This window comes from Oncorhynchus clarkii, unplaced genomic scaffold, assembly GCF_045791955.1.
Source record: "Oncorhynchus clarkii lewisi isolate Uvic-CL-2024 unplaced genomic scaffold, UVic_Ocla_1.0 unplaced_contig_13846_pilon_pilon, whole genome shotgun sequence".
Classification (NCBI taxonomy): Eukaryota; Metazoa; Chordata; class Actinopteri; order Salmoniformes; family Salmonidae; genus Oncorhynchus; species Oncorhynchus clarkii.
In genome coordinates this window covers 45,481-72,690 of record NW_027258457.1, presented here as the reverse complement: position 1 = coordinate 72,690, position 27,210 = coordinate 45,481, and the positions used below count along the sequence as shown (strand labels likewise).

Here is a 27,210-nt window from a genome sequence, read left to right as displayed (position 1 = left end):
AAGGCCACTCAAATGTGTGCAGTTTTGTCACACAACACAATACCACAGATGTCTCAAGTTTTGAGGGAGCGTGAAATTGGCAGGCCAACTGCAGGAAATGTCCACCAGAGCTGCTGCCAGAGAATGTAATGTTAATTTCTCTCCACCTCTCCACCTCCAATGTCATTTTTGAGAATTTGGCAGTACGTCCATCCGGCCTCAGAACCGCAGACCCCGTGTAACCACGGCAACCCAGGAACTCCACACTGGGCTTCTTCACCAAATTGATTCTGTGTTTCTCTGAGACATGTATGGACAGTACCATCTCTCAAATTGATTCTGTGTTTCTCTGAGACATGTATGGACAGTACCATCTCTCAAATTGATTATGTGTTTCTCTGAGACATGCATGGACAGTACCATCTCTCAAATTGATTCTGTGCTTCTCTGAGACATGTATGGACAGTACCATCTCTGAAAGTGATTATGTGCTTCTCTGAGACATGGTTGGACAGTACCATTTCTGAAATTGATTATATGCTTCTCTGAGACAAGACATACCCAGCGCTGGAGGAGGCATGCTACTACAGACCAGCCAATCAGAATTACTTTTACCCAGCGCTGGAGGAGGCATGCTACTACAGACCAGCCAATCAGAATTACTTTTACCCAGCGCAGGAGGAGGCATGCTACAGACCAGCCAATCAGAATGACTTTTACCCAGCGCTGGAGGAGGCATGCTACAGACCAGCCAATCAGAATGACTTTTACCCAGCGCTGGAGGAGGCATGATATAGACCAGCCAATCAGAATTACTTTTACCCAGCGCTGGAGGAGGCATGCCACCGACCAGCCAATCAGAATGACTTTTACCCAGCGCTGGAGGAGGCATGCTACAGACCAGCCAATCAGAATGACTTTTATCCAGCGCAGGAGGAGGCATGCTACAGACCAGCCAATCAGAATGACTTTTACCCAGCGCTGGAGGAGGCATGCTACAGACCAGCCAATCAGAATGACTATTACCCAGCACTGGAGGAGGCATGCTACAGACCAGCCAATCAGAATTACTTTTACCCAGCGCAGGAGGAGGCATGCTACAGACCAGCCAATCAGAATTACTTTTACCCAGCGCTGGAGGAGGCATGCTACAGACCAGCCAATCAGAATTACTTTTACCCAGCGCTGGATGAGGCATGCTACAGACCAGCCAATCAGAATGACTTTTACCCAGCGCTGGATGAGGCATGCTACAGACCAGCCAATCAGAATGACTTTTACCCAGCACTGGAGGAGGCATGCTACATACCAGCCAATCAGAATGACTTTTACCCAGCGCTGGAGGAGGCATGCTACTACAGACCAGCCAATCAGAATGACTTTTACACAGCACTGGAGGAGGCATGGTACATACCAGCCAATCAGAATGACTATTACCCAGCATTGGAGAAACCTTTCTCTAAATGTTTAGATCTTCAATGTAAATGTTTTGATTGGTGATTTCAACACAACCACTCAAGTCAAAGACAAAACCGTTATTAAAGTTTTCATTTACGTTTTGGAAGGGGGTTTGATTTGCTTCAACTGATAAAATATCCCACTGGAGTACGTAACGCCACTCAAACCATCATAGGTTTGATCTTGGTGTCTGATACATCTAGGATTCGGTGTCATTCCCAATGGGATTAGTGACCATTCAATCATTTACTAAACAAAGAGAAGTAAATCAAATTTTAAAAAAAAGCTATGTAACTCAACACAATAACTTTTAAAATCTCTGAAACAATATAGCAAAGATACATGTGTTGATCATTGACTAAAGTTCATAAGGACCAGGTGCTTACAGCACCTTCAGAAAGGCTTCACAGACCTTGGCTTGGCTTTCCCCACACGTTGTTGTGTTACATTTAAAATGGATTACATTTACCCCACAATGTCAAAGTGGAATTCTGTTATTAGACTGTGCCGGGTGGAGATTATAACAGAACATGGCCAAGATGTTCAAATGTTCATAAATGACCAGCATGGTCAAATAATAATAATCACAGTAGTTGTCGAGGGTGCAACAGGTCAGCACCTCAGGAGTAAATGTCAGTTGTCAAAGAATGTGGCAAAGAAATAATCAAATAAATATCACATTTACATACGTATTCAGACCCTTAACTCAGTAATTTATTGAAGCACCTTTGGCAGCAATTACAGCATCGAGCATTCTTGGGTATGACGCTACAAGCTTGGCACACCTGTATTTGGGGAGTTTCTCCCATTCTTCTCTGCAGATCCTCTCAAGCTCTGTCAGGTTGAATGGGGAGGGTCGCTGTACAGCTATTTTCAGGCCTCTTCAGAGATGTTCGATCGGGTTCAAGTCCGGGCTCTCACTAGGCCACTCAAGAACATTCAGAGACTTGTCCCGAAGCCACTTCTGCATTGTCTTGGCTGTGTGCTTAGGGTCGTTGTCCTGTTGGAACCTTCGCAGCAGTCTGAGGTCCTGAGCACTCTGGAGCAGGTTTTCATCAAGGATCTCTCTGTACTTTGCTCCGTTCACCTTTCCCTCGATCCTGACTAGTCTCCCAGTTCCTGCCCCTGAAAAACATCCCCACAGCATGATGCTGCCACCACCATGCTTCACAGTAGGGATCCTGACTAGTCTCCCAGTCCCTGCCCCTGAAAAACATCCCCACAGCATGATGCTGCCACCACCATGCTTCACAGTAGGGATCCTGACTAGTCTCCCAGTCCCTGCCCCTGAAAAACATCCCCACAGTATGATGCTGCCACCACCATGCTTCACAGTAGGGATCCTGACTAGTCTCCCAGTCCCTGCCCCTGAAAAACATCCCCGCAGCATGATGCTGCCACCACCATACTTCACAGTAGGGATCTTGACTAGTCCCCCAGTCCCTGCCCCTGAAAAACATCCCTGCAGCATGATGCTGCCACCACCATGCTTCACAGTAGGGATCCTGACTAGTCTCCCAGTCCCTGCCCCTGAAAAACATCCCTGCAGCATGATGCTGCCACCACCATGCTTCACAGTAGGGATCCTGACTAGTCTCCCAGTCCCTGCCCCTGAAAAACATCCCCGCAGCATGATGCTGCCACCACCATGCTTCACAGTAGGGATCTTGACTAGTCCCCCAGTCCCTGCCCCTGAAAAACATCCCCGCAGCATGATGCTGCCACCACCATGCTTCACAGTAGGGATCCTGACTAGTCTCCCAGTCCCTGCCCCTGAAAAACATCCCCGCAGCATGATGCTGCCACCACCATGCTTCACAGTAGGGACAGTTTAACGTTTCAAAGTGTTGAACACATTATGTTAATTTAATCAGAGTTTTAAAATGTTTATTATTTGAGTGAGGAAAAGTGTCTACAACACACACATGTAGATATTTAATCACAATCTAAGTGAAATTCCAACTATGTTTAAATTAGAATTCTAATCCAAATGTCATTTAAATCCTTTCGGAGCAGTGTTGTGGTTTAAATATTGAGTTATTTCTAGATGCGTAGCACACGGAACGTTTTGAATGGCTTTTGTTTCCTTTGTTGGTGGGTGAAATAATAATGTGACACCGCCTGTATTCTGTACACCTAGTGTTATTTCTGTACGACTTGGAAGCTGATATTTGAGACAGTCTGCGCGTCGTTGTAAGCTCAGAGTGAATTAAATGCGTGTTTATGTTATTAGACTGTATTGAATGTCATGTGTTGGAAGTGTTTCATTTAAATGTGCCCGTTAAATGTCCCTCGTTAGCTAGCGTCGTTGTTAGTTAGTTAGTCTGCCCCTGGACCTTGCCAAGTCATTCATTATCAGAGTAGCTAGCATCAAGCTAGCTCATGACAGCTGTTTCTAGCAGGTTCCCTCCCACCCATTCAGTTACGTTTGTCAGAAGTTCCCATCGTAGAGAAGGCTAGTTTATTTGACCAAATCAATACATGTTTACCAGACACACGTCTTTGCAGCATTTTCATTGACAGCTTCTGGCTAGAAAAGTTAGCTAACTACCACTGGAAAGGTGAGTGACCGCTAACAGTTATAAGTAACGTTGGCTGCTAACTGCAGGGCATAACAACATACATTTTAGCCACACCCACTAAGAAGATTGTGTTTAAGAACCATTTATGATGTCTCTTGTTGACATAATGAATACAGGGTCGTCAACACACTCTCCTTAGTCGGTAGCTATGGCGACGTCAATTGGTGCTTTTCCAGCTATGAGGCGGCTTGCTGCTACAACAGTTCACTGTGATGCTGGAGAGGGCACTTTGCTGAGCCGCAGATTGCCTCTGGCTGAGGGTTGGGGAATCCATTTAGCTGTTGGCCTTGTCTTTTAGTTCTGAGGTCCCGGGACAGACTGTATTTCACCTGTCTAACAGATAACAGGCTGTGTTTTACCTGTCTAACTGATAACAGGACTGTATTTTACCTGTCTAACAGATAACAGGCTGTGTTTTACCTGTCTAACAGATAACAGGCTGCATTTCACCTGTCTAACAGATAACAGAGACAGGCTTTATTTCACCTGAAATACAGCCCATTTGGTATTTTAAGCTCTTAAAGTGTGTGTGTATGTGACCTGTGTGCTTGCGACAAATGTATATATGCACCTGTGTGTCAGTTTGTGCTTGCAACGCGTGTGTCTGACGCGTGTGTGTTCGCCAGGTGTGCTGCAGGCAGGTAGATGACATGCAGGGTGAGCCATGGACCAGATCACCTTCCATTATGACACAGTGTTGTCTGATGTTCACCTGTTGCTGCCCAACTCTCGCCACCTCATGGCACGCCTCAACCGCGTAGGACAACCAGGTACTGGAGGGGTGGGTGTGTGTGTGTGTGTGTGTGTGTGTGTGTGTTTGTGTGTGTGTGTGTGTGTGTGTGTGTCTGTGTGTGTGTGTGTGTGTGTGTGAAATGACACAAAATTAAATTATGAAAATGTTTTAATTTAGTTTCAATGTAGGTCTTTCCTGAATGTCAACGGAACTGTCCCAACCCTCTATTGCTGTGTTTACACAGGCAGCCCAATTCTGGTATTTTTTCCCCCAATAATTGGTCTTTTTACCAATCACATCAGACCTTTTCACGTCAGATCTGTTTCAGAGCTGATCTGATTGGTCAAAATACCAATGAGTGAAAACAAGATCAGAATTGGGGTGCCTGTCTAAACGCAGCCTGTGTGTCTAGTTTTCATCTCCCGGTTCAGAATCCTGTGGGACGGAACGAAGCAGCGCACCTGTGACCTCGGTTCCCCCTGCGGAGGGGAAGAGTTAGACCGCGACACCCAGGAGGAGAGTGGAAGGGGAGATGCTAGAGGGAGTGAGACTGGGGCTGACGGAGGAGTGGACAGGGATGAGGACGGAGGAGTGGACAGGGATGAGGACCGAGGGGCTGATGGAGGAGTGGACAGGGATGAGGACAGAGGGGCTGACAGGGATGAGGACGGAGGGGTAGAACCACCCCTGGATGAAGATGGAGATTTAGAGGTACCACGCAGGTCAGTTACATCGCACCTCCACATCACCACAGTTATTACAGTCAAACCTTCCCTTTGTGTTTTATAGCCTTCATTTGATTGTTGTCCTGTAGATGTTTTACGGCCAGTGGATCAATAGAATGGTAGAATACACCAAGGTCCAATATACAAATGTGGTTGAACATCAGCAGTGTTTCTCTTCTTATGACAGTCACTCAATTATCTCTCTCAGCATTATATAGAAATGTGGTTGTGCATCGGTAGGGTTTCTCTTCTTATGACAGTCACTGACAGTCACTCAATTATCTCTCTTAGCATTATTTAGAAATGTGGTTGTGCATCGGTAGGGTTTCTCTTCTTATGACAGCTATTGACAGTCACTCAATTATCTCTCTCAGCATTATATAGAAATGTGGTTGTACATCAGCAGTGTTTCTCTCCTTATGACAGTCACTCAATTATCTCTCTCAGCATTATTTAGAAATGTGGTTGTGCATCAGCAGTGTTTCTCTCCTTATGACAGTCACTCAATTATCTCTCTCAGCATTATTTAGAAATGTGGTTGTGCATCAGCGGTGTTTCTCTCCTTATGATAGTCACTCAATTATCTCTCTCAGCATTATTTAGAAATGTGGTTGTGCATCTCTTCTTATGACAGTCACTCAATTATCTCTCTCAGCATTATATAGTACTTGTTTTTTATATTGGTAAGTTAGTCTAGCGGCCAGCTATGTAAACTTGTAGTATATCATGGTCGAATTGCCGACCGAGGAGCCCGCATTGATTTTGTTCGTCAATCTCACTCAGGTATCATATTAAAAACAGCAAACATTTCTCTCTACCCTGTAGCAGAATGTGTGGAGTTGCAGCAAAGTAGTAATAAAATAAACATAGCTAAATCTTCTCTCCGACACTTTTTTTATGGCCCATTTCCCATCAAAGTTTCCCAATCCTGTTCCAGACTAACTATTGTAGATGTTATACCTGTCAGAGTCTGAGATAGAGACATGACTAACTATTGTACATGTTATACCTGTCAGAGTCTGAGATAGAGACATGACTAACTATTGTAGATGTTATACCTGTCAGAGTCTGAGATAGAGACATGACTAACTAACTATTGTACATGTTATACCTGTCTAGACAGTCTGAGATAGAGACATGACTAACTATTGTACATGTTATACCTGTCAGAGTCTGAGATAGAGACATGACTAACTAACTATTGTACATGTTATACCTGTCAGAGTCTGAGATAGAGACATGACTAACTATTGTACATGTTATACCTGTCTAGACAGTCTGAGATAGAGACATGACTAACTATTGTACATGTTATACCTGTCTAGACAGTCTGAGATAGAGACATGACTAACTATTGTACATGTTATACCTGTCTAGACAGTCTGAGATAGAGACATGACTGACTAACTATTGTAGATGTTATACCTGTCTAGACAGTCTGAGATAGAGACATGACTAACTATTGTACATGTTATACCTGTCAGAGTCTGAGATAGAGACATGACTAACTATTGTACATGTTATACCTGTCTAGACAGTCTGAGATAGAGACATGACTAACTAACTATTGTACATGTTATACCTGTCAGTCTGAGATAGAGACATGACTAACTATTGTAGATGTTATCCAGGCCCAGACAAAGACTCCCTGAGAGGGACAGAGACATGGTCTACCCCATCATCCTCAGCCAGGCAAGAAGAGATGAAGAGGAGGAGGATGAGGAGGAGGAGTGTCCTAGAGACGTCATCAGGATAGGTGAGAAGAGAACAGGACTGGTTTCTACCGCTGACTGACCCTGGTCACTTATTTTGTTTTTAGTCCAATGTAATTCCTGAAGAGCTGAGTGAAGACAGGTCTGAGAGGCAGAAGTGTGTGTTATAACTGTGTGTTATAACTGTGTTTATGTGTGTTATGACTGTTTGTGTGTTATAACTGTTTATATGTGTTATAACTGTGTTATAACTGTTTATGTGTTATAACTGTGTATGTGTGTTATAACTGTGTTTTATAACTGTGTTTTAACTGTTTATATGTGTTATAACTGTGTTTATTTGTGTTATAACTGTTTAAATCCAACATGTCTTTAACAGAACACACTATGGCCACTCCTTTAGAAGATGTTGGCAAACAGGTGAGTGTCGCTCTCTCTCTTTCTCTCTCTCTCTCTCTCTTTCTCTCTCTCTCGTTCTCTCTCTCTCTCTCTCTCTTTGCCTTTCTCTCTCTCCCCTTGACTTATTCCACATGTTGTTGGGTGACAGCTTGTATTCAAAATTGATTGATTTTCTCACCCATCAAGACACAATACTCCATAATGACAAAGAGAAAACATGTTTTTTGACATTTTTGCAAATTTATTGAAAAGATGTAGAGAAATAACTAGTTTACATAAGTTTTCACACCTAGATGTTCAACATTTCCTAAATATTCTTTTTTTTAAATCTTCAAACTGTCAAATTGGTTGTTGATCATTGCTAGACGACCATTTGTAGGTCTTGCCATAGATTTACAGGTAGATTTAGGTCATAACTGTAACTCGGCCACTCAGGAACATAAACAACTCCAGTGTATATTTGGCCCTGTGTTTTAGGTTGTTGTCCTGCTGAAAGGTGAATTCATCTCCCAGGTTATCCTCACTGTCTTCTTGGTAAACAACTCCAGTGTATATTTGGCCTTGTGTTTTAGATTATTGTCCTGCTAAAAGGTGAATTAATCTCCCAGTGTCTGTTGGAAAGCAGACTGAACCAGGTTTTCCTCTAGGGTTTTGCCTGTGCTTAGCTCCATTTAGTTTCTTTTTTTATCCTGAAAAACTCCCCGGCCCTTAATTCTTACAAGCATACCCATAACATGATGCTTCCACCACTATGCTTGAAAATATGGAGAGTGGTCAGTAATGTATTGAATTTGCCCCAAACAAAACACTTTGTATTCAGGACAAAAAGTTAATTTCTTTGCCACATTTTTAGCAGTATTACTTTAGGGTCGCGTTGCAAACAGGATGTATGTTTTGGAATGTTTTTATTCTGTACAGGCTTCCTTCTTTTCACTCTGTCATTTAGTTTAGTATTGTGGAGTAACTACAATGTAGTTGATCCATCCTCAGTTTCCTCCTGTCACAGCCATTAAACTCTGTCAGTTAGGTTAGTATTGAGGAGTAACTACAATGTTGTTGATCCATCCTCAGTTTTCTCCTATCACAGCCATTAAACTCTGTCATGTAGGTTAGTATTGTGGAGTCACTACAATGTTGTTGATCCACATCAGAGTCCCTGGGTTCGCGCCCAGGCTCTGTCGTAACCGGCCGCGACCGGGAGGTCCGTGGGGCGACGCACAATTGGCCTAGCGTCGTCCGGGTTAGGGAGGGATTGGTCGGTAGGGATCTCCTTGTCTCATCGCACACCAGCGACTCCTGTGGCGGGCCGGGCGCAGTGCGCGCTAACCAAGGTTGCCAGGTGCACGGTGTAGCTTCCGACACATTGGTGCGGCTGGCTTCCGGGTTGGATGCGCGCTGTGTTAAGAAGCAGTACGGCTGGTTGGGTTGTGTATCGGAGGACGCATGACATTCAGCCTTCGTCTCTCCCGAGCCCGTACGGGAGTTGTAGCGATGAGACAAGCTAGTAGCTACTACAACAATTGGACACCACGAAATTGGGGAGAAAAAGGGGTAAAATAAAATAAAAAATAAATAAAAAATGTAGTTGATCCATCCTCAGTTTTCTCCTGTCACAGCCATTAAACTCTGTAACTGTTTTAAAATCACCTTTGTTCTCATGGTGAAATCACTGAGTGGTTTCCTTCCTCTCCGGCAACTGAGTTAGGAAGGACGCCTGTATCTTTGAAGTGATTGGGTGTATTGTTGCACCATCCAAAGTGTAATTAATAACTTCACCATGCTCAAAGGGATATTCAATGTCTACCAATAGGAGCTCTTCTTAACGAGGCATTGGAGAACCTCCCTGGTCTTTAATAGTTGATTCTGTGCTTGTAATTCACTTCTCGACTTTACAGATGATTGTATATGTGGGGTACAGAGATGACGTGGTCAGAAATCATGTTAACCACTATTATTACACACAGTGAGTCCACGCAACTCATTATGTGACTTGTTAAGCACATTTTTTACTCCTGAACTTATTTAGGCGTTTCCATAACAACGGGGTTGAATACTTATTGACTCAAGACATTTCAGCTTTTCATATTATAATTTTTGGTTTCAAAAAAATCAAAAAAACTTAATTCCACTTTGACATTATGGGGTATTGTGTGTCAGGCCAGTGACCAACAAAATATCAATGTAATCCATTTTAAATTCAGGCTGTAATACAACACAATGTGGATAAAGTCAAGGTGTGTGAATCGTTTCTGAAGGTGCTGTGTGGCTCTTTTACTAGGTCTGGCGTGGCGCCTTCCTATTGGCTGATTTAATCCTGTCTCAGCCAACTACATTCAGAGGAGCCACCGTCTTGGAGTTGGGGGCAGGGACTGGGCTGACCAGCGTAGTCATGGCAACGGTGGCCAAAACAGTGTACTGCACAGGTAAGGTACCGTCAGGTAAACCAGGGGTCTTCGCCCCTCTGGGGGCCTCATGTATACATTTAGCTGTGTAAACGCCACATTAAATAACTGCGTGCGCCATTTCTGAGAAGAATAGGTAACTAACTATCTGCTATATAGGTAACTCCGCCTGGACAATGAGGCCCTATATTATTGTATTTCTATCTGCTATGGTCTGGGCTCTGAGATTCATTAGGCTGTGATGTTGTGCTCCTGTCGCAAAGCAATACTGACGCATATACTATACTTTTACATAAGCTACCGGTCTATTTACTATGTTTGGAAGAATGCTTTTTTTTTAAATCAGTAATTTATGCTGTATTTGAAACCAAGGACTGTGACAGTTTCTGAAAGAGAAAACAATGTTAAATTGTTGTGGACAGAGACAGAACATCTACAGTGCCTTCGGAAAGTGTTCCGACCCCCTTGACTTTTTCCACATCTTGTTACGTTACAGCCGTATTCTAAAACTGATTAAATTGTTGTTGTTTTTCCCCTCATCAATCTACACACAATACCCCATAATGACATCACAATACCCCATAATGACATCACAATACCCCATAATGGCAAAGTGAAAACTGGTTTTTAGATTTTTTTTGAAAAATACCACAAATAAGACTAACTTCTGTACCCCCCCCCCCCCCCCCCCCCCCCTCCCCACATCCACCTTTTCACAACACCACTGATTGGCTCAAACGCATTAAGAAGGAAAGAAATTCCACAAATTAACTTCTAACAAGGCACATCTGTTCATTAGAATGCATTCAATGGGACAACCTCATGAAGCTGGTTGAGAGAATGCCAAGAGTGTTCAAAGCTATCATCAAGGCAAAGGGTGACTACTTTGAAGAATATAAAATATATTTGGATTAGTTTAATTTTTTTTTGTTTTTTTTTTGCTTACTACATGATTCCATATGTGTTATTTCATAGTTTTGATGTCTCCACTATTATTTTATCAGGTAGAAAATGGTGAAAAGAAAGAAATCCCTTGAATGAGTTGGTGTGTCCAAACTGTTGCCTGGTACTGTACTAGTCTACTCGGTTGAATTAAATAAGAGATGTACATAGATCTGTAGATAATGGTGACCAAGATAATGATTTCACATGCCTCTAAACCCACATCTGTAGATAATGGTGACCAGGATAGTGATTTAACATGCCTCTAAACCCACATCTGTAGATAATGGTGACCAGGATAGTGATTTAACATGCCTCTAAACCCACATCTGTAGATAATGGTGACCAGGATAGTGATTTAACATGCCTCTAAACCCACATCTGTAGATAATGGTGACCAGGATAGTGATTTAACATGCCTCTAAACCCACATCTGTAGATAATGGTGACCAGGATAGTGATTTAACATGCCTCTAAACCCACATCTGTAGATAATGGTGACCAGGATAGTGATTTAACATGCCTCTAAACCCACATCTGTAGATAATGGTGACCAGGATAGTGATTTAACATGCCTCTAAACCCACATCTGTAGATAATGGTGACCAGGGATAGTGATTTAACATGCCTCTAAACCCACATCTGTAGATAATGGTGACCAGGATAATGATTTCACATGCCTCTAAACCCACATCAGTAGATAATGGTGACCAGGGATAGTGATTTAACATGCCTCTAAACCCACATCTGTAGATAATGGTGACCAGGATAATGATTTCACATGCCTCTAAACCCACATCAGTAGATAATGGTGACCAGGGATAGTGATTTAACATGCCTCTAAACCCACATCTGTAGATAATGGTGACCAGGATAATGATTTCACATGCCTCTAAACCCACATCAGTAGATAATGGTGACCAGGGATAGTGATTTAACATGCCTCTAAACCCACATCTGTAGATAATGGTGACCAGGGATAGTGATTTAACATGCCTCTAAACCCACATCTGTAGATAATGGTGACCAGGATAGTGATTTCACAGTTACAACTGAGTTGAGAGGAGGCAGCACTGGTCTCCACCACCTTGGCAGTTTCAAACCCCTCTATTCTACCTCTGTCACTATTATATAGTGCAATCAAGACATTCAGCGTGAGGAAAAGCACTCTCCCATCTGATTTGGGCTTGTTGCAGGTGCGTGAGAGTCATGTGTTGAAAGAGAAAAAGCATACTGCTCTAGCCAATATCACGTCAGTTCTTTTCAGCTTAATGAACTGAGTGCAGGTCTGTGTTTCTTCTGTAAAGGCCCAGTGCAGTCCACAATGTGCTTTTCCTGGGTTTTATACACGGTGCCTTTGGAAAGTATTCAGACCCCATCGACTTTTTCCATGTTTTACAGCCTTTTTCTAAAATGGATTTACATTTTTTATTTTTATCCTCAGCAGTCTACATACAATACCTCCTGATGACAAAGCGAAAACAGGTTTTTAGAAATGTTTGCTCATTTATAAAATAAAAAAAAAACAGCTATACCTTATTTACATAAGTATTCAGACCCTTTGCTTTGAGACTCGAAATTGAGTTCAGGTGCATCCTGTTTTCGTTGATCATCCTTGCGATGTTTCTACAACTTGATTGGAGTTCACCTGTGGTAAATTCATTTGATTGGACATGATTTGGAAAGCTACACACCAGTCTATTTAAGTTCCCACAGTTGACAGTGCATGTCAGAGCAAAAACCAAATCATGAGGTCGAAGGAATTGTCAGCGGAGCTCCAAGACAGGATTGTGTCGAGGCACAGATCTGGGGAAGGGTACCAAAACATTTCTGCAGCATTGAAGGTCCCCAAGAACATAGTGGCCTCCATCATTCTTAAATGGAAGAAGTTTGGAACCACCAAGACTCTTCCTAGAGCTGGCCACCCGGCCAACCTGGTCAATCAGGGAAGAAGGGCCTTGGTCCAGGGAGGTGACCTAGAACCCGAGGGTCACTCTGACAGAGCTCCAGAAATCCTATGTGGAGATTTGATCTGGTCTGATGAAATCAAGATTGAACTCTTTGGCCTGAATGCCAAGCGTCAACTCTGGAGGAAACCTGGTACCATCCCTACGGTGAAGCATGGCGGTGGCAGCATCATGCTGTGGGGAAGTTTTTCAGCGGCAGGAACTGGTAGACTCGTTAGGATCGAGACAAAGATAAACGGAGCAAAGTACTGAAAGTTCCTTGATGAAAACCTGCTCCAGAGCGCTGGACCTCATACTGGGACGAAGGTTCATCTTCCAACAGGACAACGACCCTAAGCACAAAGCCAAGACAATGCAGGAGAGGCTTCGGGACAAGTCTCTGAATGTTCTTGAGTGGCCCAGCTAGAGCCCGGACTTGAACCCGATCGAACATCTCTGGAGAGACCTGACAATAGCTGTGCAGCGACGCCCAACCTGACAGAGCTTGAGAGGATCTGCAGAGAAGAATGGGAGAAACTCCCCAAATACAGGTGTGCCAAGCTTGTAGCGTCATACCCAAGAAGACTCAAGGCTGTAATCACTGCCAAAGGTGCTTCAACAAGTTACTGAGTAAAAGGTCTGAATACTTAGGTAAATGTGATAATTCCGTTTTTTATAAATGAGCAAAAATAAATCAATAAGCTGTCATTATGGGGTATTGTGATGTCATTATGGGGTATTGTGATGTCATTATCGGGTATTGTGATGTCATTATGGGGTTTTGTGATGTCATTATGGGGTATTGTGATGTCATTATGGTGTACTGTGTGGAGATTGAATGATGATTTAATACATTTCACAATAAAGCTGTAACGTAACAAAATGTGTAAAAGGTCCAGGGGTCTGAATACTTTCCGATGGCGCTGTATATTACCACACTATGAGGTTGGAATAATACTGTGTAATTGGGGAAAATCATAATCATGTCCTTTTAGTATGAGAGCTGTTTGAAAAGACCGCCTGAAATCTCAGCCTGTTTTGGTGGGGTGGAGTTTTGGCCTGCCTGGTGTCATCACCTATTAGTTACTAGACCAATATGAAAAAGTGTTCCAAACCTCTCTCCCAATAACATCTAGTTCTCCCCTCCCAACTCAGACCATTCAGACAGTCCTAGTGTTAAACACCTCTCTCCCAATAACAGCTAGTTCTCCCCTCCCAACTCAGACCCCTCAGACAGTCCTAGTGTTCTTTAACAGCTAGTTCTCCCCTCCCAACTTCAGACCACTCAGACAGTCCTAGTGTTCAACACCTCTCTCCCAATAACAGCTAGTTCTCCCCTCCCAACTCAGACCACTCAGACAGTCCTAGTGTTAAACACCTCTCTCCCAATAACAGCTAGTTCTCCCCTCCCAACTCAGACCCCTCTGACAGTCCTAGTGTTCTTTAACAGCTAGTTCTCCCCTCCCAACTCAGACCCCTCTGACAGTCCTAGTGTTCAACACCTCTCTCCCAATAACAGCTAGTTCTCCCCTCCCAACTCAGACCACTCAGACAGTCCTAGTGTTCAACACCTCTCTCCCAATAACAGCTAGTTCTCCCCTCCCAACTCAGACCACTCAGACAGTCGTAGCAAAATTATTGCTTGAGAAATTGCAGTTTTCTATGAAGCAATTTGTGTCTGTTTTTTTTGTTGTCATTGAAACCCATCACAGTAAGGTACTTAAATGTTATAGTTAAATGATAATTATTGCACTTGTATTAAAGTGCTCTTCTGGAGAGGGAAAGAACATTTCAAATGGCAGGATCATTCCAAGCTACTCTACCTGTCTGTCTGTCTGTCTGTCTGTCTGTCTGCCTGCCTGCCTTTCTGTCTGTCTGTCTGCCTGCCTGCCTGCCTGCCTGTCTGTCTGCCTGTCTGTCTGCCTGTCTGTCTGTCTGTCTGCCTGCCTGCCTGCCTGCCTGCCTGCCTGCCTGTCTGTCTTTCTGCCTGCCTGTCTGTCTGTCTGTCTGCGTAGACCAGGAAGCATCATATTAAATAGACTGTTCTTCTGAATGTATTCAGAGAATGAAAATTCCATTACTTCTCAAGTCAGAGTGAGTAATATTACTACTGCCTATCATCTCTGATACAGAAACCATTCTCCATGGTAGTCACCATGCTTCACTGATCCAAGGTCAGAATCATCTCTGATACAGAAACCATTCTCCATGGTAGTCACCATGCTTCACTGATCCAAGGTCAGAATCATCTCTGATACAGAAACCATTCTCCATGGTAGTCACCATGCTTCACTGATCCAAGGTCAGAATCATCTCTGATACAGAAACCATTCTCCATGGTAGTCACCATGCTTCACTGATCCAAGGTCAGAATCATCTCTGATACAGAAACCATTCTCCATGGTAGTCACCATGCTTCACTGATCCAAGGTCAGAATCATCTCTGATACAGAATCCATTCTCCATGGTAGTCACCATGCTTCACTGATCCAAGGTCAGAATCATCTCTGATACAGAAACCATTCTCCATGGTAGTCACCATGCTTCACTGATCCAAGGTCAGAATCATCTCTGATACACAAACCATTCTCCATGGTAGTCACCATGCTTCACTGATCCAAGGTCAGAATCATCTCTGATACACAAACCATTCTCCATGGTAGTCACCATGCTTCACTGATCCAAGGTCAGAATCATCTCTGATACAGAAACCATTCTCCATGGTAGTCACCATGCTTCACTGATCCCAGGTCAGAATCATCTCTGATACAGAAACCATTCTCCATGGTAGTCACCATGCTTCACTGATCCAAGGTCAGAATCATCTCTGATACAGAAACCATTCTCCATGGTAGTCAGCATGCTTCACTGATCCCCGGTCAGAATCATCTCTGATACAGAAACCATTCTCCATGGTCACCATGCTTCACTGATCCAAGGTCAGAATCATCTCTGATACAGAAACCATTCTCCATGGTAGTCAGCATGCTTCACTGATCCAAGGTCAGAATCATCTCTGATACAGAAACCATTCTCCATGGTAGTCAGCATGCTTCACTGATCCAAGGTCAGAATCATCTCTGATACAGAAACCATTCTCCATGGTAGTCACCATGCTTCACTGATCCAAGGTCAGAATCATCTCTGATACAGAAACCATTCTCCATGGTAGTCACCATGCTTCACTGATCCAAGGTCAGAATCATCTCTGATACAGAAACCATTCTCCATGGTAGTCACCATGCTTCACTGATCCAAGGTCAGAATCATCTCTGATACAGAAACCATTCTCCATGGTAGTCACCATGCTTCACTGATCCAAGGTCAGAATCATCTCTGATACAGAAACCATTCTCCATGGTAGTCACCATGCTTCACTGATCCAAGGTCAGAATCATCTCTGATACAGAAACCATTCTCCATGGTAGTCACCATGCTTCACTGATCCAAGGTCAGAATCATCTCTGATACAGAAACCATTCTCCATGGTAGTCACCATGCTTCACTGATCCAAGGTCAGAATCATCTCTGATACAGAAACCATTCTCCATGGTAGTCACCATGCTTCACTGATCCAAGGTCAGAATCATCTCTGATACAGAAACCATTCTCCATGGTAGTCACCATGCTTCACTGATCCAAGGTCAGAATCATCTCTGATACAGAAACCATTCTCCATGGTAGTCACCATGCTTCACTGATCCAAGGTCAGAATCATCTCTGATACAGAAACCATTCTCCATGGTAGTCACCATGCTTCACCGATCCAAGGTCAGAATCATTGTAAGAATTGATGAGCTGGTAGCAAGCTGTTCCTAAATGAAGATCTCTTATTGGTCGTGTTTGTTCTATTTCCAATGTTGTGTTTTAGAATGTTGGACGCCCAACGTCTCTGTAATGTTTCTAAGTTCAAAGTTACATAAACGCCGTGTCAAAATCCCAATATCTGTGTAACGTTGTGTTGCAGACGTTGGGGAGGACCTACTGAGCATGTGCCAGAAGAACGTGACGTTGAACAGACACCTGATGGAACCTGCAGGTGAGCCGTTAGACAATGTGTAGCGAGAGAACGTTACTTAAACAACGTTTTTTTGCACACACAGGGTTGCCGGCAAACGTGTGACCAGCTGGCATTTTCAATCAGCTCGGCCAGCGCCTCACCACTTTTGATTTAGTTTAATAACAAATACAAAGTCATGTAACCCCACTATTCCCCGGGCGCCAACAACGTGGATGTCGATTAAGACAGCAGGCAGCCCCCCCCCCCCCCCCCCCCCTCCGCACCTCTCTGATTCAGAGGGGTTGGGTTAAATGAGGAAGACACACCTCTCTAATTCAGAGGGGTTGGGTTAAATGAGGAAGACACACCTCTCTGATTCAGAGGGGTTGGGTTAAATGAGGAAGACACACCTCTCTGATTCAGAGGGGTTGGGTTAAATGAGGAAGACACACCTCTCTGATTCAGAGGGGTTGGGTTAAATGAGGAAGACACACCTCTCTAATTCAGAGGGGTTGGGTTAAATGTGTCAGACACACCTCTCTGATTCAGAGGGGTTGGGTTAAATGTGTCAGACACACCTCTCTGATTCAGAGGGGTTGGGTTAAATGAGGAAGACACACCTCTCTAATTCAGAGGGGTTGGGTTAAATGAGGAAGACACACCTCTCTGATTCAGAGGGGTTGGGTTAAATGAGGAAGACACACCTCTCTGATTCAGAGGGGTTGGGTTAAATGAGGAAGACACACCTCTCTGATTCAGAGGGGTTGGGTTAAATGTGTCAGACACACCTCTCTGATTCAGAGGGGTTGGGTTAAATGAGGAAGACACACCTCTCTGATTCAGAGGGGTTGGGTTAAATGAGGAAGACACACCTCTCTGATTCAGAGGGGTTGGGTTAAATGAGGAAGACACACCTCTCTGATTCAGAGGGGTTGGGTTAAATGAGGAAGACACACCTCTCTGATTCAGAGGGGTTGGGTTAAATGTGTCAGACACACCTCTCTGATTCAGAGGGGTTGGGTTAAATGTGGAAGACACACCTCTCTGATTCAGAGGGGTTGGGTTAAATGTGTCAGACACACCTCTCTGATTCAGAGGGGTTGGGTTAAATGTGGAAGACACACCTCTCTGATTCAGAGGGGTTGGGTTAAATGTGTCAGACACACCTCTCTGATTCAGAAGGGTTGGGTTAAATGTGGAAGACACACCTCTCTGATTCAGAAGGGTTGGGTTAAATGTGGAAGACACACCTCTCTGATTCAGAAGGGTTGGGTTAAATGTGGGAAGACACACCTCTCTGATTCAGAAGGGTTGGGTTAAATGTGTCAGACACACCTCTCTGATTCAGAAGGGTTGGGTTAAATGTGGAAGACACACCTCTCTGATTCAGAAGGGTTGGGTTAAATGTGGAAGACACACCTCTCTGATTCAGAAGGGTTGGGTTAAATGTGGAAGACACACCTCTCTGATTCAGAAGGGTTGGGTTAAATGTGGAAGACACACCTCTCTGATTCAGAAGGGTTGGGTTAAATGTGGAAGACACACCTCTCTGATTCAGAAGGGTTGGGGGTTAAATGTGTCAGACACATTTCAGTTGAAGGCATTCAGTTGTACAACTGACTAGGTATCCTTCCCTTCCCTGACCTTTCTGACAGGGTAAACCAACCTCTAACGTTATCTATTTATAGCCCTTTTATTGGTGTTAGGAGAACGTCAGTTAAAGGTCATCAAATGTGCTTTATTTTCAAATTTCGGGCTAGCTAGTCCTCCTGGACATTATCAATCACAAGTGATGAACTGGAAATCAATCAACCCACAGTGATGACAGACTGTGTAACTGTTTAATTACAGATGCTAAGAAAGCTCCGCCCTGTTAGTTCTATTGTCCAATCACAGTTGTCGTGCCTGTGCCACGGACACGCCCTGTTTAGTATTATAATGAAATTGAGCTCTCTCTCTCTCTCTCCCTGACTGTTTCATTACAATATGTAGTACCAGGCTAGCTCTCTCTCTCTCTCTCTCTCTCTCTCTCTGACTGTTTCATTACAATATGTAGTACCAGGCTAGTTCTCTCTCTCCCTGACTGTTTCATTACAATATATAGTACCAGGCTAGTTCTCTCTCTCTCTCTCTCCCTGGCTGTTTCATTACAATATGTAGTACCAGGCTAGCTCTCTCTCTCTCTCTCTCTCTCTCTCTCTCTCTCTCTCTCTCTCTCTCTCTCTCTCTCTCTGACTGTTTCATTACAATATGTAGTACCAGGCTAGTTCTCTCTCTCCCTGACTGTTTCATTACAATATATAGTACCAGGCTAGTTCTCTCTCTCCCTGACTGTTTCATTACAATATGTAGTACCAGGCTAGCTCTCTCTCTCTCTCTCTCTCTCTCTCTCTCTCTCTCTCTCTCTCCCTGACTGTTTCATTACAATATGTAGTACCAGGCTAGCTCTCTCTCTCTCTCTCCCTCCCTGGCTGTTTCATTACAATATGTAGTACCAGGCTAGCTCTCTCTCTCTCTCTCTCTCTCTCTCTCTCTCTCTCTCTCTCTCTCTCTCTCTCTCTCTCTCTCTCTCTCTCTCTCTCTCTCTCTCTCTCTCTCTCTCTCTCTCTCTCTCTCTCTCTCTCTCTCTCTCTCTCTCTCTCTCTCTCTCTCTCTCTCTCTCTCTCTCTCTCTCTCTCTCTCCCTGGCTGTTTCATTACAATATGTAGTACCAGGCTAGTTCTCTCTCTCTCCCTGGCTGTTTCATTACAATATGTAGTACCAGGCTAGCTCTCTCTCTCCCTGAACTGTTTCATACATATATCATTAAAGTGTTGTCTCTTTAACAGGTGGGGAGGTGCGAGTACGTCTACTGGACTGGCTCAGACACGATCTCTGCACAGGTGGGCAGGCTACATGAGCACACACACACACACACACACACACACACACACACACACACACATAGAGAAACACACGTGATGTTAAACCATGGTCTCTCTGCTGATCTCTCCTCTTCCTCATCCATTCATCTCTTGTTTCTCAGACGCTGATGCAGAGTTTGGATGGACAGAGGATGAAGTGGCAGATCTCCATGACAACACAACAATTATCATCGCGGCTGACGGTAAGACAGTTGGGATCAAGTGTTTAATCGGTAGGATCAGGTGTTAACCGGTAGGATCAGGTGTTTAACCGGTAGGATCAGGTGTTAACCGGTAGGATCAGGTGTTTAACCGGTAGGATCAGGTGTTAACCTGTAGGATCAGGTGTTTAACCTGTAGGATCAGGTGTTAACCGGTAGGATCAGGTGTTTAACCGGTAGGATCAGGTGTTAACCGGTAGGATCAGGTGTTAACCGGTAGGATCAGGTGTTTAACCTGTAGGATCAGGTGTTTAACCTGTAGGATCAGGTGTTTAACCTGTAGGATCAGGTGTTTAACCGGTAGGATCAGGTGTTTAACCTGTAGGATCAGGTGTTTAACCGGTAGGATCAGGTGTTTAACCGGTAGGATCAGGTGTTTAACCTGTAGGATCAGGTGTTTAACCGGTAGGATCAGGTGTTTAACCGGTAGGATCAGGTGTTTAACCTGTAGGATCAGGTGTTAACCTGTAGGATCAGGTGTTAACCTGTAGGATCAGGTGTTTAACCGGTAGGATCAGGTGTTTAACCGGTAGGATCAGGTGTTTAACCGGTGGGATCAGGTGTTAACCGGTGGGATCAGGTGTTAACCGGTAGGATCAGGTGTTTAACCGGTAGGATCAGGGATCAGGTGTTTAACCTGTAGGATCAGGTGTTTAACCGGTAGGATCAGGTGTTAACCGGTAGGATCAGGTGTTTAACCGGTAGGATCAGGTGTTTAACCGGTAGGATCAGGTGTTTAACCGGTGGGATCAGGTGTTTAACCGGTAGGATCAGGTGTTTAACCTGTAGGATCAGGTGTTTAACCGGTAGGATCAGGTGTTTAACCTGTGGTATCAGGTGTTTAACCGGTAGGATCAGGTGTTTAACCGGTAGGATCAGGTGTTTAACCGGTGGGATCAGGTGTTTAACCGGTAGGATCAGGTGTTTAACCGGTGGGATCAGGTGTTTAACCGGTGGGATCAGGTGTTTAACCGGTAGGATCAGGTGTTTAACCGGTGGGATCAGGTGTTTAACCGGTAGGATCAGGTGTTTAACCGGTGGGATCAGGTGTTTAACCGGTGGGATCAGGTGTTTAACCTGTAGGATCAGGGATCAGGTGTTTAACCTGTAGGATCAGGTGTTTAACCGGTAGGATCAGGTGTTTAACCGGTAGGATCAGGTGTTTAACCGGTGGGATCAGGTGTTTAACCGGTGGGATCAGGTGTTTAACCGGTAGGATCAGGTGTTTAACCGGTGGGATCAGGTGTTTAACCGGTAGGATCAGGTGTTTAACCGGTAGGATCAGGTGTTTAACCGGTAGGATCAGGTGTTATTTTTATGGTAACAAATGTTATCTGGTGGAATGTTAATGAACTCCCTGCTAATTCACTCAGAGCAGACTACTCTGTGGAATGTTAATGATCTCTGTAGAATGTGAATGATCTCTGTGGAATGTCAATGATCTCTGTGGAATGTTAATGATCTCTGTGGAACGTTAATGATCTCTGTGGAATGTTAATGATCTCTGTGGAATGTTAATGATCTCTGTGGAACGTTAATGATCTCTGTGGAATGTTAATGATCTCTGTGGAACGTTAATGATCTCTGTGGAACGTTAATGATCTCTGTGGAATGTTAATGATCTCTGTGGAATGTTAATGATCTCTGTGGAACGTTAATGATCTCTGTGGAATGTTAATGATCTCTGTGGAATGTTAATGATCTCTGTGGAACGTTAATGATCTCTGTGGAATGTTAATGATCTCTGTGGAATGTTAATGATCTCTGTGGAATGTTAATGATCTCTGTGGAATGTTAATGATCTCTGTGGAATGTTAATGATCTCTGTGGAATGTTAATGATCTCTGTGGAATGTTCAAGATCTCTGTGGAACGTTCAAGATCTCTGTGGAACGTTAATGATCTCTGTGGAATGTTAATGATCTCTGTGGAATGTTCAAGATCTCTGTGGAATGTTAATGATCTCTGTGGAATGTTAATGGTAATAAACTGTATTTATTTGACATTTGTTCCAGTGTGCTACGATGACGACCTGACAGATGCGCTGTTCCGAACTCTGTACAGAATCTGTAACAACCTCCGTCTCCCCTGTACTACATACCTGTCTATAGAGAAGAGGTAACATACCTGTACTACATACCTGTCTATAGAGAAGAGGTAACATACCTGTACTACATACCTGTCTATAGAGAAGAGGTAACATACCTGTACTACATACCTGTCTATAGAGAAGAGGTAACATACCTGTACTACATACCTGTCTATAGAGAAGAGGTAACCTACCTGTACTACACACCTGTCTATAGAGAAGAGGTAACATACCTGTACTACATACCTATCTATAGAGAAGAGGTAACCTACCTGTACTACATACCTGTCTATAGAGAAGAGGTAACCTACCTGTACTACATACCTGTCTATAGAGAAGAGGTAACATACCTGTACTACATACCTATCTATAGAGAAGAGGTAACCTACCTGTACTACACACCTGCCTATAGAGAAGAGGTAACATACCTGTACTACACACCTGTCTATAGAGAAGAGGTAACATACCTGTACTACATACCTGTCTATAGAGAAGAGGTAACATACCTGTACTACATACCTGTCTATAGAGAAGAGGTAACCTACCTGTACTACATACCTGTCTATAGAGAAGAGGTAACCTACCTGTACTACATACCTGTCTATAGAGAAGAGGTAACATACCTGTACTACATACCTGTCTATAGAGAAGAGGTAACCTACCTGTACTACATACCTGTCTATAGAGAAGAGGTAACCTACCTGTACTACATACCTGTCTATAGAGAAGAGGTAACATACCTGTACTACATACCTGTCTATAGAGAAGAGGTAACATACCTGTACTACATACCTGTCTATAGAGAAGAGGTAACATACCTGTACTACATACCTGTCTATAGAGAAGAGGTAACATACCTGTACTACATACCTGTCTATAGAGAAGAGGTAACATACCTGTACTACATACCTGTCTATAGAGAAGAGGTAACCTACCTGTACTACATACCTATCTATAGAGAAGAGGTAACATACCTGTACTACATACCTGTCTATAGAGAAGAGGTAACCTACCTGTACTACATACCTGTCTATAGAGAAGAGGTAACATACCTGTACTACATACCTGTCTATAGAGAAGAGGTAACATACCTGTACTACATACCTGTCTATAGAGAAGAGGTAACATACCTGTACTACATACCTGTCTATTCTGGCTGGGCCACTCACGGACATTGAGACTTTTCCCGAAGCCACTACTGCGTTGTCTTGGCTGTGTTCTTAGGGTCGTTGTCCTGTTGGACCTTCGCCCCAGTCTGAGGTTCTGAGCACTCTGGAGCAGGTTTTCATGAAGGATCTCTCTGTACTTTGCTCCGTTCATCTTTCCCTCGATCCTGACTAGTCTCCCAATCCCTGCTGCTGAAAAACACCACCATGCTTCACCGTAGGGATGGTGCCACCACCATGCTTCACCGTAGGGATGGTGCCACCACCATGCTTCACCGTAGGGATGGTGCCAGGTTTCCTCCAGACGTGACGCTTCGCATTCAGGCCAAAGAGTTCAATCTTGGTTTCATCAGACCAGAGAATCCTGTTTCTCATTGTCTGAGAGTCCTTTAGGTGCATCTTGACAAACTCCAAGCGGGCTGTCATGTGCCTTTTCCTGAGGAGTGGCTTCTGTCTGACCACTCTACCATAAAGGCCTGATTGGTGGAGTGCTGCAGAGATGGTTGTCCTTCTGGAAGTTTCTCCCATCTCCACAGAGGAACTCTGGAGCTCTGTCAGAGTGACCATCAGGTTCTTGTATATATAGATTTATGCTAAATGTAAAAAATAAATCCAGCTCATGTGCCACATCTTGTAATTAGTGTGTGTGTGTGTGTGTGTGTGTGTGTGTGTTCCTTCCTTCCTTCCTTCCTTCCCCAGGCTGAACTTCACTCTGAGACACATGGACATATCCTGCGAGGCCTACGACCATTTCCGCCACTGTCTGTGTGAGATGCAGGAGCTGAGGGACGGACGGACATGCTTCACAGTGGAGCAGGTCACACCCTCTTTCCCACAGTGCCTGCTGTATGAGCGCATAGAGCAACTGGTGAGAGACAGACAGTTTCATATACACACTTTACTGTACCTAGAAAACCCCTAACAATATGTTTCTAGTACTATATCCTAAACACCTATCCAACAGTATGTTTCTAGTACTATATCCTAAACCCCTATCCAACAGTATGTTTCTAGTACTATATCCTAAACCCAACAGTATGTTTCTAGTACTATATCCTAAACCCAACAGTATGTTTCTAGTACTATATCCTAAACCCAACAGAATGTTTCTAGTACTATATCCTAAACCCCTAACCAACAGTATGTTTCTAGTACTATATCCTAAACCCCTAACCAACAGTATGTTTCTAGTACTATATCCTAAACCCCTAACCAACAGAATGTTTCTAGTACTATATCCTAAACCCAACAGTATGTTTCTAGTACTATATCCTAAACCCAACAGAATGTTTCTAGTACTATATCCTAAACCCCTAACCAACAGTATGTTTCTAGTACTATATCCTAAACCCCTAACCAACAGTATGTTTCTAGTACTATATCCTAAACCCCTAACCAACAGAATGTTTCTAGTACTATATCCTAAACCCAACAGTATATTTCTAGTACTATATCCTAAACCCAACAGAATGTTTCTAGTACTATATCCTAAACCCAACAGAATGTTTCTAGTACTATATCCTAAACCCAACAGTATGTTTCTAGTACTATATCCTAAACCCCTATCCAACAGAATGTTTCTAGTACTATATCCTAAACCCAACAGTATGTTTCTAGTACTATATCCTAAACCCCTATCCAACAGAATGTTTCTAGTACTATATCCTAAACCCAACAGTATATTTCTAGTACTATATCCTAAACCCAACAGAATGTTTCTAGTACTATATCCTAAACCCAACATAATGTTTCTAGTACTATATCCTAAACCCCTAACCAACAGTATGTTTCTAGTACTATATCCTAAACCCCTAACCAACAGTATGTTTCTAGTACTATATCCTAAACCCCTAACCAACAGAATGTTTCTAGTACTATATCCTAAACCCAACAGTATATTTCTAGTACTATATCCTAAACCCAACAGAATGTTTCTAGTACTATATCCTAAACCCAACAGAATGTTTCTAGTACTATATCCTAAACCCAACAGAATGTTTCTAGTACTATATCCTAAACCCCTATCCAACAGTATGTTTCTAGTACTATATCCTAAACCCAACAGTATGTTTCTAGTACTGTATCCTAAACCCCTATCCAACAGTATGTTTCTAGTACTATATCCTAAACCCAACTGAATGTTTATAGTACTATATCCTAAACCCCTAACCAACAGTATGTTTCTAGTACTATATCCTAAACCCCTATCCAACAGTATGTTTCTAGTACTATATCCTAAACCCAACAGAATGTTTCTAGTACTATATCCTAAACCCCTAACCAACAGTATGTTTCTAGTACTATATCCTAAACCCAACAGAATGTTTCTAGTACTATATCCTAAACCCCTATCCAAAACTATGTTTCCAGCACTGTTGAGGCATGACCCCCTCACTGGCCAATCAGAACGTGTTGTAGGTGTGTTGAGGCATGACCCCCTCACTGGCCAATCAGAACGTGTTGTAGGTGTGTTGAGGCATGACCCCTTCACTGGCCAATCAGAACGTGTTGTAGGTGTGTTGAGGCATGACCCCCTCACTGGCCAATCAGAACGTGTTGTAGGTGTGTTGAGGCATGACCCCTTCACTGGCCAATCAGAACGTGTTGTAGGTGTGTTGAGGCATGACCCCCTCACTGGCCAATCAGAACGTGTTGTAGGTGTGTTGAGGCATGACCCCCTCACTGGCCAATCGGAACGTGTTGTAGGTGTGTTGAGGCATGACCCCCTCACTGGCCAATCAGAACGTGTTGTAGGTGTGTTGAGGCATGACCCCCTCACTGGCCAATCAGAACGTGCTCCAGGGCTAAATACGTGGTTGCTTCAAGTTGGGTATTTACAGTCTTTTATATATTGCGTTGTCATCAACTCCAATTCCAATGTTAGACTTTCTCTTTTTCAGGAGTTGTGGAAAGTGACAGCGGTGCCTGTCTAACCCTCTGAGGAGCTGACCTGCTCCTAGACCTGCTCCTAGACCTGCTCCTAGACCTGCTCCTAGACCTGCTCCTAGACCTGCTCCTTAGACCTGCTCCTAGACCTGCTCCTAGACCTGCTCCTTAGACCTGCTCCTTGACCTGCTCCTAGACCTGCTCCTTAGACCTGCTCCTTAGACCTGCTCCTTAGACCTGCTCCTAGACCTGCTCCTAGACCTGCTCCTAGACCTGCTCCTAGACCTGCTCCTTAGACCTGCTCCTTAGACCTGCTCCTTGACCTGCTCCTAGACCTGCTCCTTGACCTGCTCCTTAGACCTGCTCCTTAGACCTGCTCCAAGACCTGCTCCTTGACCTGCTCCTAGACCTGCTCCTTTGACCTGCTCCTAGACCTGCTCCTTGACCTGCTCCTAGACCTGCTCCTTTGACCTGCTCCTTGACCTGCTCCTTAGACCTGCTTCTTAGACCTGCTCCAAGACCTGCTCCTTGACCTGCTCCTAGACCTGCTCCTTTGACCTGCTCCTAGACCTGCTCCTTGACCTGCTCCTAGACCTGCTCCTAGACCTGCTCCTAGACCTGCTCCATGGAGTTTTCTGATCTTAGACCTGCTCCTAGACCTGCTCCATGGAGTTTTCTGATCTTAGACCTGCTCCAAGACCTGCTCCTTGACCTGCTCCTAGACGTGCTCCTTTGACCTGCTCCTAGACCTGCTCCTAGACCTGCTCCTAGACCTGCTCCTAGACCTGCTCCTGGTGTTTTCGGAGCCTCTTGTGGTCAGTGTTGAGAAGGTATTGATAAAACATATAGATTATTTAGTGAACTAATAGCAGTCATTTCAATCAGGGCAGCTGGACAGCACTGAACAAAGACACTAGGAATGATCTCTGTAAATGAACTCACTTGTTAAATAAGATGTTTTTAAGCTCAGACCAGGGGTTGTGATATATATATATTCACTATATTCTCATTTACTTGCTGTTAGATTGATGTGAACCGGTGAAATGGGAGAGTCCCATAGCCTCTGAA

General features: G+C 43.8%; 1 protein-coding gene across 3 annotated transcripts; it reads left to right on the top strand.

The window, feature by feature from the left end:
* The first annotated feature begins 3,527 nt into the window (after nt 1-3,527).
* On the top strand, nt 3,528-26,383 carry LOC139396967 (methyltransferase-like protein 22). 3 transcript variants are annotated; one of them, XM_071143904.1, is made up of 13 exons: nt 3,581-3,630; nt 3,946-3,998; nt 4,646-4,789; nt 5,165-5,474; nt 7,109-7,233; nt 7,569-7,609; nt 9,867-10,011; nt 16,846-16,917; nt 19,707-19,760; nt 19,904-19,984; nt 22,017-22,119; nt 23,956-24,124; nt 26,157-26,383. In XM_071143904.1, exons 3-13 carry the CDS (start codon nt 4,684-4,686, stop codon nt 26,187-26,189), a joined length of 1,239 nt encoding a protein of 412 aa, XP_071000005.1. In that variant the 5' UTR covers nt 3,581-3,630; nt 3,946-3,998; nt 4,646-4,683; the 3' UTR covers nt 26,190-26,383. The 3 variants fall into 3 exon arrangements, with proteins under 3 accessions (XP_071000004.1, XP_071000005.1, XP_071000006.1); XM_071143905.1 differs by having other exon boundaries at nt 3,603-3,630; nt 3,930-3,998; XM_071143903.1 differs by lacking the exon at nt 3,946-3,998 and having other exon boundaries at nt 3,528-3,630.
* Nucleotides 26,384-27,210: the final 827 nt, after the last annotated feature.

Coding starts and splice junctions, on each gene's coding strand:
- LOC139396967 (XM_071143903.1), top strand. CDS start 4,684: ATGGACCAGATCACCTTCCATTATGACACAGTGTTGTCTGATGTTCAC. Junction 10,012..16,845: donor CAAAACAGTGTACTGCACAG/GTAAGGTACCGT, acceptor GTTGTGTTGCAG/ACGTTGGGGAGGACCTACTG. Junction 19,985..22,016: donor AATTATCATCGCGGCTGACG/GTAAGACAGTTG, acceptor CATTTGTTCCAG/TGTGCTACGATGACGACCTG.